The sequence below is a fragment of the Lytechinus pictus genome, chromosome 15 (genome assembly GCF_037042905.1).
Source record: "Lytechinus pictus isolate F3 Inbred chromosome 15, Lp3.0, whole genome shotgun sequence".
NCBI classification, from domain to species: domain Eukaryota; kingdom Metazoa; phylum Echinodermata; class Echinoidea; order Temnopleuroida; family Toxopneustidae; genus Lytechinus; species Lytechinus pictus.
In genome coordinates, this window is record NC_087259.1 from 17,266,236 (window position 1) to 17,281,091 (window position 14,856).

The following is a 14,856-nucleotide window of genomic DNA, read 5'->3' on the forward strand; positions in this document are numbered from 1 at the left end:
TCAAGTACACACCATATCTGACATGAATATCGTCACCATTCATATTCAAAGTCATAAAATCTATGAAGTACAGTATGTGATTTCATGGTGCCTGACAGTCTACCTCACTGTACAACTGTCTATTCTATAGAGCACTGTAAGGAATCGACTCATTCAAAATCTCTTGTTTGTGTAGAATTCCACAACTGAGTGAAATTACTGATTGCAATCCATTCAGGCAAGCTAATCTAAGATTTAAGAGACTAATATTGCCATTAGAAGAACAAGAAAGTTACATAGGTCATGTAACCTTTTAGTAAAAAACATAAAAACTTCCCTTCCACCTAGAAATATCTTTCTTCAGAGCTCTGTAAATAGGTCTAGGAAATGATATCCTGAGCTTTTTAGTTTCTGTTGAGAGTTTTGCATGTATTTTGACTGACTTTAACGAACACCTGGATTATGTTACTTAAGGTGTGTCATACATTGGAAATTAAACACAATCTGATTGGTTATTTCTTTGTCTTTGGAACAAAGAGCAAATGAAGCAATGATCATGGTTGTCCATTCCCTCCTTGGAGATTCATAGTACATCTTTGGAACACAGTCCCTGGATTAGTATCTTGGCTGGCTTTTTAGCTTTCCGTTATATGTCAAGTACACGTTTTTGTGAAATTCTGCAGCTGAGTGAATTACTGACTGCAATCCATTCAGGCAAGCTAATCAGAGGATTCAACAGATTGATATTGCCATTTGAAGCATCAGACTCATATTCCACGAGAGACAAACCTGATATACGTCAAGAGAATTTTGAACTCAAAATGCCGGTGGAATTCCTGAGGTAAAAAAGAGGAGAAAACCCCCTTAGATTAACACTGATGGATTGCCGATGATGCACACGTTGTTTTACAACTTTGAGCGAGACTTGATATCATGATATTTTCTTCTGTGCTTCTGCAATAGCAATAAAGCTACAGGGCCGGAACAATTCTCACCTGAAAATCTTTAATTGGATCGATAGAAATGACCTGGATGTTTGCCGACACTGATGGGTTTGTTTGTTGAAGAATCAAGAGACATACATACTTTGAAGGCAATTTTCAAGCTTTAAAGAGCTTTCAAGTAAAACACTACTTCATAAAACAAAACTAGCCTCAGAGGAGATATATAACTGATACACCAAACAAGATTGCAAGATTTCACTAAATTTTTAGATCATATTCATAATCTGAATTCTAAGATGACGAGTACAACTGCAATAATGTATCTTTGTTCATGGATTACTTGTGTGCTTTTCTTTCTTTTGGGAGGATTGTCTATAGATGATGGTGCATCAGGAAGAGATGTATCTGAAAACTGGAGCTCGGTATCTACCAGTAGATGTCGGCTTACGTATACCAGCCGTGGTGTCAACGCTAGCTGTAAAAAGCTTAGTCTCCATTCTGTTCCTAAAGGCCTTCCACACAACACAGTAGTGCTTGATCTCTCTGAAAACATGATCGAAACACTCAACAACAATTCTTTCACCTATCTTCCAGATATCATCAAACTTGACCTGTTTGACAATGAGATCACGTTGATAGAAGATGGTACATTTAAGCCTCTGGATAATCTCACAGAATTAAATCTGGGAAGTAACCACATTGAGTCTTTACCAGCAGGTTTACTTCATTCAAATCAATTTCTCTCCGTTTTCAAACTCAATTTGAACTATTTGAGTTCAGTCCCCAAAGACGCTTTGCCTAGGTCAGAAAATATGAAATCATTTGAACTGACTTTCAATAATATCTTGTCTATAAAATCACATGACTTTGAACCTTTCCAGAATTGCTCAGGTATAACAATTGACATAGCTTATAGTAAAATAAAATATCTCCAAACAAATACTTTTGCAGTTTTGAGGAATATTGCCACGTTAGATCTTGATGGAAGTTATATGCATGAATTCAACATCTCTTCCATTTTAGGAAATAATGAAATAAATACACTAATCTTGACATTCTGCCGAATAAAAAGAATAATTCCACTAAACCAATCTTTTCAACATCCTCATGGTTCTCCCAAAATACATTTGATAAATCTCTTTTGGAATGAGCTGATCTCCTTTCCAGATTTTGTGTTTTGGGGATTAAATCAAACAAACATCCTCAAACTACGTTATAATCGTATTACTACTTTATCCAACAGTACATTTTGTGGACTAGACCAGTTGACTGAATTAGATATATCAAATAATGACTTAACAGCATTACCTCAAGGCATGTTTTACTGTAATAAACTATTACAAAAGTTGAGACTTGCTCAAAACAACATAGCAAGATGGTCTGGCAATACAGTATCTAATCTATGCTCTTTGAAGTATTTAAACCTTTTTGATAACAACATCAAGCATGTTGATAACACTACCCAAATACTTCATTCACTAGAACATCTAGATCTTTCTTTCAACGTGCTCTCCCGGATAGATGATTATTTTCTATCCAGTTACACTTATCTTAAAACACTGAACGTGTCCAACAACGACATTTTTTGGATTTCTTCATATGCCTTCTTAAATCTGACAAACCTCAAAGTGCTCAACCTCAAGAATGATCGCATCGAATTAGATATACTCAATCAGCCTTTCCAAATCATGGGTGCTCTACGCATACTGGATTTAACATCGGCAATTAAGATCATTCGTTTGGAATCCAAGCCGTTTACAGGTACTTCATTACTTGAGAGAATGTTTATGAGGAAAAACAATTTGCAGAGCAAAGACTTATTTGACAATTCTACATCTCAATCCCTATTTACAGGACTTCAATCATTGTTGACACTGGACTTGAGAGAGAATGACCTGGATATGTTAGCACCAGGAACTTTCAACCCGATAAATAGACTAGAAATATTACTTCTTTCTCACTCGTCTATTAAAGTCCTCATTCCTTCTGTTTTCTACAGTTTGCCTTCTCTCAAAATACTTGATCTTAGTGACAATGATATAACACTGATTTCTGGTGATACATTTCTCAGTCAGTCTCAGCTTCATGTTTTAAAGATAGACAATAACAAGCTTTATTCAATCCCAAGAACTCTATTTAACAGAACCCGAAGCCTGCACAAACTCAACATGGAAAACAATAAAATCTCCACAATAGAAACTGGGACAAGATTTCCGACAAATATCACATTAGATGTTTCGGGAAATCCATTTGCCTGCACATGTGACTTGAGCTGGTTTGTGAAGTGGTTACATTCTAGCAATGTTGAACTTAGCCATCCCAATAACACACTGTGTTCACCCTCATCCATCAAAGACCTCTTCAAATCATCACTCCTGTCATTTGATCCTGATAAATACTGTGGCATCAACATTCTCCTTATCACAAGTGTATCTTTCACTGTCCTTCTGGTTGCAGCCCTTTCCTTGGTGGCGTATTGGAAGCGATGGTGGCTAAACTACAAGGTGTTCCTTGTTAAACTTGCCATTTGTGGCTACAAGGAAATGGTCCAGGACTTTGAGGACCAGGACTATGAGTTCCAGCTCAACCTGATGTACCAAGAGGAAGACCAGGAATGGGTTGATGATATCATGAAGCCAGTTCTACGGGAAAGGTTTCCACATATTGAGAGAGTAGTCTTTGGTGATAACGACCTCCACCTTGGGATGTTTTACATCAATGCTCTCCATTATGCAGTTGAGAACAGCTTCAAGACGGTTCTCTTGCTAAGCAATAATTCTGTGCGTGAAGCCTGGTTTATTACCAAGGTACGTATAGCCCTAGAGGAACTCAATGACAGCAATCTGGACAAGGTCATACTGTTTTTCCTTGAGGATATTGATGATGACGATCTCCCATACCTGGTCAGGTTGTTCCTTAGTAAGAACAAACCTTACATGCTGTGGACGGATGATGAGGATGGTCAAGAACTATTCTGGGCTCAGTTTGAGAAGAGCATGAGAGCCAACAGAGAACTCAATAGTGTTATTCCTGTTTGAACCAAATCATCACAAGAAGCTCCGTGGAATAATAATTCCATGCAATCTTAATAGATTAATTAAAAAAAAAAAAAAAAAAAAGGGCACATGCAAAAGAGAAAGTGGAAACACTGTGGTGTAGCCGTTCCCATTCTTGCCTTGTAATTAGATGGTCGTGTTTTCAAATTTCACTGCAGCTTATCGTCCTTTGGCAAGTTGTTAATCGACACTTTGCCACTCTCCAGAAATAGGTACCCAGTAGGATGCAAAAGCCTATGTAGTATGTCTTGCGATGGAGTTCGGACACTTTTGTTGGAATACTCCCCAGGTAGTGGAGAAAAGGCCTACATTGTGTGCATGCAAGCCAGGATCCAATGATTAGTAATCTGTAAAGCCCAATGTTCACCATGTAAAAGGGGAATACTATTATTGAAGAAAAGAGTGGTTCATGTTTATCCTTTTTGATATTTAGCATTTGAGATTTTGTTTAAAAGATCTATTTTTACTTACTTTCAAAATACTTGAGTTTGTTAGTGAATTACAATATTCCCAGATAACATAGAAAAAGCTTGTGTGAACCTATCTGACAACAGTATAAAATATTTGTAGTAAATTGAAAAGTTGTACTATAATTTCTCTCAAAGTTTTGAAAAAGTTACAAGTATTGCAATAGGTCTGTACATGTAGATAATATTCAAGGCTTGGCAATGTCCTTTATATGTATACATACGAGAATAATTCTCATATAGGCCTATATTTTGCTTAGAGAGAAAGTATGTGCATCAGCTGATTGTTTTTAAGATGAAGTAAATTGACTTTTTGAAGACTAGCTTTGATGTCAACTCCATAACATTAAAAAAATTGTATATGATATAGAATACAAAAAAGTGTATCAATAGGACACAGACTTTGCAAAAATCTGATGAAAAACCAATTCCAACTTCATGAACATTTTTTTTTCTCATATTGTACTGAAATCATCATAGAATTCATTAGCATAAACTTCATGTTCATCTGGCATGTCTGGAGTCAGAGAGCCATCCACTTTTGATTAAAAAAATGATGATCTTTTGTTTTGTGTTCAAGACTTAATACTTCATTCATCACATTCCAATAACTTTAATATTACCTTGGGCAATCTGAAATGTCATATTTTAGTATTCATGCTTCCCTTTCTGAAATCACTATTTCTATACAGTTCATTTAGGTTTGTTATTCTGAAAGATCTAAAAATGAAATATGGTTTGTTTATTCCAAAGGTTCAACAGTAAAAAAATATATAAGGTTTGGAAAAATTCTTTACTTATTTTCTTACTAACAACCTTTATTTTCATTTTTAGACTGATGGAAGTTTCGGAACAAATAACCTTATTTGATTTTACAGATGAGCAAACATCATAATAAATCCTACTCTCTTTTCAGATCAATGAACCTAATTGAAATAAGAAGTGGATACCGAATTTTCAACTCTTAAAAAATAGGACTTCCGATTTGGTTTCCCCACTTTCTCAAAAAAAAATCTCAAAATTGATATTTTGACCCAAACTGACTGATTTGACAGTCCCGATGGATGCTGACATTGACAATATAAAATCAAAGAAAACAGATAAGTTTATACATGCTTTGTGAGCATCATTGAATGATTAAAAAATTAATTTTAAATTTTAATTGCATAATGGTAAGTTGTCTAAACTGGTTTGTTTGACCCCTACCACTGGAATTTGTGTACCCTTCACAGAGAGCTTTGAGCTTTAATACTGCAGGCTGCTATTAATCTTGCATTTGTCAAGCTAATGGCTTAACAAAATGAGTCGTCAAATAAAATTATTTTTTTTATTGAATATACTTGTACAATGATGGAAGATATTCTGTTAATTTGTAATCATGTACATGTACTTATTGTATAAACACTATATCGTATTGTAAATGTCTTTTATGTAGTTTATTAAATCACTTTATAATCATGCAACTGCATTACATTCCTTAATGTACAATTCTTCCTTCATCACATACACAACCAATATCAAAACCAACACGATGAAACTGTAAGTTAGTTACATGTATGTGTAAATTACCTTGTCCCATGCACAAGCTATGCTCCTCCCACTAGTGATATTTCTGCTGATACCTGTGTATGAGTGACACTGAAAGTAGGCGTGGCTTGGGAGATGATGGAGCTGTGAATGGCCAATGGGAGACAAGGGTTGAGGGATAAAGGAGCCAGCGGGAGTCCCTGCAGAACTGGGATGTGATTGGAGTCAGTGGCCCGTATTCTGAAGTCGGGTTTAAACATAGAGATGTATACTAGTAACGCTAGAGGGCGTACTTCGTCAAATCGCTGTGATTACGTGGAGACCGTCCGCCATTGCTCGATAGGTATTCGCAGCCTGCCATGAGCGTACAGTACCTATGGGGCATGTACACGGATGAGCACAGAACATGACAAATTGATGACATATGAGCACGAAAGCATATGGAAAAGCAAAATTGTAAATATTGCACTGGATTAAAGTTCAAATACAACAAAAATCTAGCAAAACTTAGGTCAAAAGGCCTATATAGGCCTATCTATAGCGCATAATATAGGCCGATACAGCTATAATACAGGCAAACGATTTAAAGTCCCAATTGTTTTTGCTTAGGTAAAATTTCGATACATTAATATGACTTCTATTTTCTAATGATTTGGAAGAGATGAATATCAAAAATAACATTTAGGCCTAGGTCCTGATAAATAAATTTAATGTGTTTTAATATGATTTGATGTACATTAACCTAAGAAAATTCATAGGCCATATCACAGTGTCTGATGCATCTGAGACGCTGTATCGAAAAAAAAACCACGATTGTATTTTTATAGTTCATAGTTTCCTAATTACTATTATGCTGATTGCTGATAATTTATTTCTTCACTTTAGATAATTGTTATAATTCATTTTCCATATATATCTACACAATAGGGCCTATAATAACTCGATCCCTTTTCCCCATGTCTTACACGCTGATGTAAACCAACATCACAAAAACTCGCGAATCATAAAATGACTTTTTATTGATATTTGGAAATGATTTACGCATTGATTCAGTTAAAAATTGATGATTTAGATTTCCTTTGCTGGCAACCATCCCATCATATTTATAAATATGTATATAAAAGTATACTTTCTTACTTGCGATCAATGTATAGAAAAGTTTGTTGACAGCAAAATTTGCATATCAAATGCGCGCATGCCGCAGTCGTACAATTTTGCAATGTACAGGAGGTCTAATGGGGGGGGGGGGGGGTTGGATGTTTATGTACAGTGTTATTGCCTTGCAAACATTTTAAAACTTCGGAGAGTAAACAAATCACAATGCGCAAAACAATTTTACTTTGATTTTCTGGAAAGTATAGACTTGATTCTCCCCGGCTGAAAATATGCTGATCGGCAAACTGGCTGAAATATTTTGTTTATCGCCGTTGTTTCTGATCCTATAATGATTGGACCAATATCATGTGAACAAATCAAGGATAGAATAATAAGGAGAGGAAGAAGGGGGAGAAGGAGAGAAGAAAAGGGGCGGGATTATGATATATAATTTGTATTATACTATAAAGAATATTATTACTACTGCAAGAGTGTATAAAACTAATATCATGAAAGACATCAATGCAAACTTATCATAATTATGAAAACGGTTGCAAAATTGTGAGTACTAAAACCAAACATAATTATGAAACAATAATATTGCAAAAGTGACAATACTTGGAATAAGATATTAAAAATCCTAATTTAATCTCAAATTTGATACCTGCCTTGAAATTGTGTTAATTAACTGTGTCTGTGTCGCTTGAATAAATGAACTTTATGGCAAATATTTGTAAGCACTGGCACCGGCCTAACATATAAACAGATAAACACGCGTTTTGAATATCCAGTTTTGCTTTTCATTTTAAAAGTATAACTGAATTTGATTTTCTAGTTTTCTTCCTTTAATGTCATTTGCTGGCCTATGGACCTGAGTTTGGTTATTCGATCAGTTTTTTTTAAATAAGATTTCCATGGATGAACAAAATTATTATATTATGTTAATTACGGCGTCGCGGAATGATTTTGAAAGTGATGGGGTGCATAAAATCACAATCATTTATTACGTGTAATGTTCATTTTCATTTCAGGGAGGGGTCCGGTCGCGCCCCCTGTATTTTATTTTGATCAGTATGTTAAAGCGAATTTGCTTAGGTGTGTTTGTTATTTTAATTGCACACACGGCCCCTAAAAAGCGAATTAAAACAAATCTAACTTAAAGTGAAGGGAATTAAAACTGTCATTTTTGAAAAGTTTGAACAAATTAGGCTATATTCTCGACATTTTAAATCAATATTTTATTTTCGGGCCATATAGGCCTGCAGATTTTGGGGAATTTATTATGTTCCTATAAGAACAAAATCAGCACGTTCACCAAATAACACAAATTTCAACATTGATGGTGTAACGGGAGGCTCACCAAGAACAATAATGAGATGCCCTTTAATAGCGCATGTAGATCAAAACACTAACTTATACAGAATTATTGTACAACTTAATATATAAAAATGATAGGCCTATATTTCATACAAATTAAAGCAAGTTACATATCATGTAGGCCTATATAGAAATTACAAAATTATATCCAACATAAACATATAGAATCAAAGGACGTAAATGTGGGAAGGATGGAAGGAGGACGATGCAGTTAAAGGTAGGGAAATCCAGAGAAGGGCTAATTCACTGCAGTCTTTTGAATTAATTGTCAATCTTTCTATTAATGTCCGCTGTATGTTTTTATTTTTATATGATTGTTTATATGATAGTATATCAACATTGTTATCTATTACAGGCCTATAAACGGACAGGTAAATGCAAATTATTTAGAATTTCATCCCGAGAAATCAGGTTTTTAAAATGCCAAATTAATAGCATAATCCCCATGTAATCACTCTAATAGTGTATTGAGATGCAATTTGTCATTCATATTTTCGATTTTTATGAGGTTGTGTTCTTTTCTTCAAGAAAAAGGCCGGAGACGGCACCCCTTTTCACAGCGTTACAACGCACGAGCTATGGGTACATCCGGGTACTTTTGCGAATCTATACCTATCGAGCAATGGCCGCCACGCTCCACACAATCACAGACGTTAAGTACGCGCGCCTATGGCGACTCCGCACTCTAGCGTAGTTAGTATACATCTCTATGGGTTTAAAGTTGTGGTTTAAGTATGGATAGCCAATTGTTACATAAAATCACTAAGAGTAGAGATATCATATTCCAGCTCATTTGGCTCTCAAATCATTCATAATTGTCTGGGAAGTATAAATAGATGATTGTCTTCACCATTGAAGAATCAGGAAAGAGCACAGTAAATATAATTAATAAAAATTTTGACACTTTTGGCTTCCCATAATTTTAGCACAGAGTTAGACCATGGTTTAAGTTAAACCTGACTTCAGAATACAGTCCAGTGACAGAGCAAGAGTTACTTTTTTTTAAAGGGGAATCCATCCCAACTATTAAAGAAAAAATGAAAGTTATGACATCTCAGTGCTTCATTTAAACTTTCTTTTTATCAAATCTGAAAAATTGAAATATTAAATACATCAGATAATACAAAATAAATATTAAATTTGTAAAATCATTTATCTTTTTTGCACATCACTGCAATGTGCATATTATTTCGTGAAAAAAATGAAATGTCATGACCTTTTTTTTAAAGTGTACATGCAATTTTGATGGAATTTTCAGCACTATGCTTGTTTGACTTTTCTCTTTTTATTCAAATCAACATTTTGTTTGGGTGAACGTTCCTTTGAGGCATATGAAAATTACTAGAGATGAGTTTGAGGATTGGAGGAGAGTGGGAACAGTCAGACCGCAGGTCCCTATGCTAATGAGCAAAAAGGCCAGATTCATCCAAATCATCTCGTGGCTGAATCCTCCTCCTTGCAAATCTCGTGATTCGTGAGATTTTCTTTCTCTAAGAATTTACCTGTTTTAACCTCAAGTTAAATGAAATATTATTGCACCATCAGATAGAGTAAAAGTTACTCTTTCATATTGGTCATTTATTTTGTATACAATATTTTGTTAAATAAGTAAATTTCTGGCCTGAAAATGTGTCTCAAAACTGAATTTTCTTCCTCTGTTTTCTTTTGCAAATTGTGCAAAACTTTTTATTTTGAGCCTCAATGATATCTATATTACCATAAAGCTGAACTTCTGTACTTTCTCACAATGCCACTCTTGATATGCGGCACCTTTTAATCGGGTCAAGATCACACTTTTCCCACCAAGGTACAAGACGAGATTTCTGAAATTTTGTACTTGCATGAAATCCAGAGTTCTGATTGGCTGGATAAGGTTCACAGAACAACAGGCGCGGGGTATTTGAGGAGATTACCACATGGGAAGTGTGACCTTCCCACGAACCCAGGCACTGGAACCGTTGGAATTTGCCATTGTGTGGTCTTTTTGACCAATCAGAGTGCAGTATTCTTGTTTTCAAGCTGCTTTATGTACTTGGTAAATGAAAAGTGTGATCTTGACCCGATTAAACCAATTCTTATTTTGAAACCTATATCATTTCAAAGCATACATATTCAGCTTTATCATGATATAAAAATCATTTGGGCTCAAACAAGAATAAAGTGTGAAAATAGCAGCTTTTGTCAGGTGAAAATATTTATTTTGTAGCATATTTTAGATCAAAATTTTAACCTATATTACAAAATCTTTGAATAAATCCAAACACATGACCTGAAAGAATGATTCTTCTTCTTTACAATGGTACCAAATTCATGAAATTCGATGCACAATTAGAGCAGCAATGACCGAATGAAAAGAGGTGTTTTGGTCCGCATCAAGCTCATTAAATATGCAAAACATCTCAAGTCATGAATATCACTTGGATGAAAGAAGCCACTTTCTTGGGACCTGCAGTCTGACTGGGAAAGAAACCCTCAGTCATGGTAAGAGGAATGGTGTGTTAGAAATGATAACAATAACAGGCACGTATCCAGCATCAGATCCTACAAAGCATTTCATGGGGACAATAGTGACTCTATTATGCTTGTGCATCGGCCCACGTATTTCTTTGTCATAGTTGATGCTGGATTCGCTATTGAATATTATGGTACTTATATCCCTATGTACTTCAAAAATGAATTAATTTTGCATGAGAAATACAAAAATGTTAATGTTTTGGAAATCAAAAGAGGAGACACCGAGAGAGAGAGACATAGAAAGAAGAAAAATATTAAAGTAATCCAGACAGTTCCGAAATGACAATAAAATATTTTTTTATTTGTTTCTAAGAATTTAAAATGACTTATCAATCATACAGAGAATATCAAATTATATGGTCTTGTCTAAACACTTGATTTGTTTGCCTCAAATGTTTCTTTAATTTCCAAAAATATAAGAAAAATTTATGTTAATTGTATATTGACTATATTGCACCCAAAGTATTCATTCAAAATGGAAGTTCACCTTGACAAAAAGTTTATAGTAATAATTTAAAAAAAATGATAAAAATAATGGTGAAGGTTTTCATTGAAGAAAATCCATCAAAGATAAAAAAAATAAATAGAAGTTTTATTTTTAATTTGTGATGTCATTTGTGAGTATCTTCCCCATATATTGTGTAATAAAAAAAATAAATGTCATATTCTAAAAAAAAAGAAAATAGTTTTTATTGTACTTGCAGTATATAAACAGATAAATCATTCCATACCCGCTCCTGAAAGAAGAAAAAAATGTCACCATGATGAACCATTAAAAACTTAAATTTTCCCAGCATTTTATAACATAACATATCGGCCAGCTGCTGATACATGTATATGACGTTTGAAATCAGAAACTTAGAATTCGAATAGCTTTCTAAATTTTTGATGAATTTTTTCTCACATCTTCATTAATTGTCTTTATAATTTTTTCTGGTATTTTTAGAACTAACTTTTTTGTCAGGGTGACACTCCTTTCTAATAGTTTCTGCCAGCAACACAAAGATCATTGAATAATGTCCAATGCAAGAATATATGACATGATTTAGCACACAGACTGTTTAAAAAATAAGGACAGTAAGAAAACTAGAGCTGTTTTAATTCAATTCATTTAATTCAAGAAAGAATAAAAACAGTTTATTGGTTTCATAGGATTGAACTCGCAATATAAATCAAATTTGATTATGAACAATAAAAATGATGATAGTACAATTCTTTAATCGTATAACATAATGTTGTTCTATGCTTTAGGAATTACAGAAAAAAATGCAAAAAAATGTTGAGCAAAAATTAAATATTAAATACCCTGTATCATTACAATAAAAACATCATGATCACAAAATATAGATTTGACTGAATTAGGCAAGCTACAAGAAATAAAATTTCAAATAACTGGAACAATTACACAACACACATAGATTCCTCTGGGATGTCCCGGTAATTGCAGGAGATAATCTGAACATGGTTTGTATCTGTGTGTACCTCACACATCCACACACTGATAAACACTTTGTTCAGATTATCCCCCACTTAAAAGGACATCCCCCAGGGATCGGTGTGTAGCTGTGTGATTTTTCAAATCATTTAAAATTTAAATTCCTGTAGCTTCATTGTGATTGAGCCAAACACTTAAACATGCATGTGAAGGACATTTGTAATAAACTGGGAAGTCTGTTTAATCCCCTTTCTTTTGCCATTTTTTTTACTTTTGATTCAGAAACCAATTGATATAAAAGGCTATATAGCTGTAACAATATGTGCTACTGTGATAACTTTGTATGGTATCGCTCTTGCGCATGCACACTTTGTTCTAACCCAAATCAAGACATTGCAATGTTTCCTGGAGTTCAAATGAATAAAATTGTTTTAACTTTTAATTCAACTACCAGAGTCTTTATTGTGATTTCCCCGTACGGTCATGTCAACTGGTGACGAGGAATGAACTGGTTGTTTTCAAGAGGAGGAATAATTGATGTAAATTTGGATCTTGGGCACTGTTTTGGATCAAATTATATATTTGATCCATTTTATATATTTTAAATATATTGTATATTATGCTGGCCTTACTTGCAATAACTTTTTTTAAATGCCGGGAATTTATACCTGTTGTATATGTAACATCAATTTAATATCAGTAATCAGTATGGTATCAAATTGATTAATTTCGATATGTTTATGCCACTTAGGGTATCGAATTAGGGGCTTTTCCCTGTTTACGCCACTTAGGGTGGCTTTTCCCATGGGTTACGCCATTTAGGGTTGCAAATTTAGATAATGTAGTTACGCCGTTTAGGGTGCATTTCTGAGGTTGTCGGACAAGGGTGGGTAGCAGTCCATGTGGAGAGTGACCCCCCGGGGACTGCTGTAGGCTGTAATGCACACTGACCCCCCTGGTGCTTCTGAAAACATGGGACTTTGAAGGACAAGTCCACCCCAACAAAAAGTTGATTTGAAAAAGGGAGAAAAATCCAACAAGCAAAACACTGAAAATTTCATCAAAATCGGATATAAAATAAGAAAGTTATGACATTTTAAAGTTTCGCTTAATTTCACAAAACAGTTGTTTGCACATCCTGGTCGGTATGCAAATTGGCAGACTGATGACGTCATCCACTCACTATTTCTTTTGTATTCTATTATATGAAATATGAAATATTCTAATTTTCTCCTCCTTGTCAAGTGAAAAAAAGTTTTATTTATCCCTGAACATGTGGAATTACCATCATTTTAACAGTTTATGGTTAAGTTAAGTTGGTCCTTATTGTAAAATCCGTAAAAATTGAAATATTGTATTATTCAAACAATGAAAAACAAAAGAAATAGTGAGTGATGGACATCATCGACTCTCTCATTTGCATATTGCTGAGTTGTGCACTTAACTGTTTTGTGAAAAATAAGCGAAACTTAAGAATGTCATAACTTTCTTATTTTACATCCGATTTCGATGAAATTTGCAGCGTTATGTTTGTTTGATTTTTTTCTATCGATTCAAATCAACAATTTTCTGGGATGGACTTGACCTTTAAACAAGTAGATCTATTTGGGACTACAACCGACAGCAACTTGGGGAAATATTGTAAGTAATCACATCACTTGGTTTACTGACGGTTGGTCTTATATCACTTGGTCTAATCATCAGATGGGCTAACAACATTCAGGCTAAACCCACTAAGTCCAATTCTCTCTTGGTCTAATGACCACTTGGTGCAAGTTGGTGGCCACCGTGCCATCCATTTACAGGGATGAACATGTTAATTTGTTGGTGAATAATTGTGCGGCAGCTGCACTACCACCTTTCAGGTAGGCCTACAATTTTATTTTTATGTAGAATTCATGTTGAACTAGGACTAGGAGAGCCCGAGTGCACCCTCCCCCCCCCCCCCGGGCTTGAACTTCCCCATCAGTAGTTTAAAACCATGCCATGCGCCTGGGGAAGCTCAAGCCCAGGGCGGGGGGGGGGGGGGGGGGGGTTGCACTGTAATAATAACATGATGACTATGTGTCACACCAAGGCAAATTAAGTCAAAAATAGGGGGCTCTGGCCGGATGGCTCTAGGACTAGGAGTGCTCTGATCTTGACCATTTCAAATATTGAGGGTTTTGGGAACAGGTGGATGATGTAGATCTAGGTCTAGATTCTAGACCCCCTATACTAGATGCAGGCCTAACAAGTTACGTAAAAAATGATCTATTAACTTATTTATTTACTTTTTTGGGGGAGGGGAAGGATGTAAAATTCATCATGCCTACATCGCGGCCTGAAGCTAGATGCCGAAGCTGTAAGTGGGCTGGTAGCAGGTGGGAACCCCATGCTGAAAAAGGGGGGAATTCAATTGGGTGTAGATCTAGATGTAGATCCCAGTGGGTACGTACAACGGTAGACCCCTATGATACCAA

The 14,856-nt window shown here is 35.0% G+C and overlaps 2 protein-coding genes across 2 annotated transcripts in view; one reads left to right on the plus strand and one right to left on the minus strand.

Moving 5' to 3' along the window:
* The window catches only part of LOC129277834 (queuine tRNA-ribosyltransferase accessory subunit 2-like), a 102,046-nt gene that overhangs the window by 27,327 nt on the left and 59,863 nt on the right, over positions 1–14,856 (minus strand). The window lies entirely within an intron of this gene.
* Positions 1,291–3,961, plus strand: LOC129277349 (toll-like receptor 3). The gene has a single exon (XM_064110690.1). The coding sequence runs from the start codon at positions 1,475–1,477 to the stop codon at positions 3,959–3,961; it is 2,487 nt and encodes an 828-aa protein (XP_063966760.1). The 5' UTR covers positions 1,291–1,474.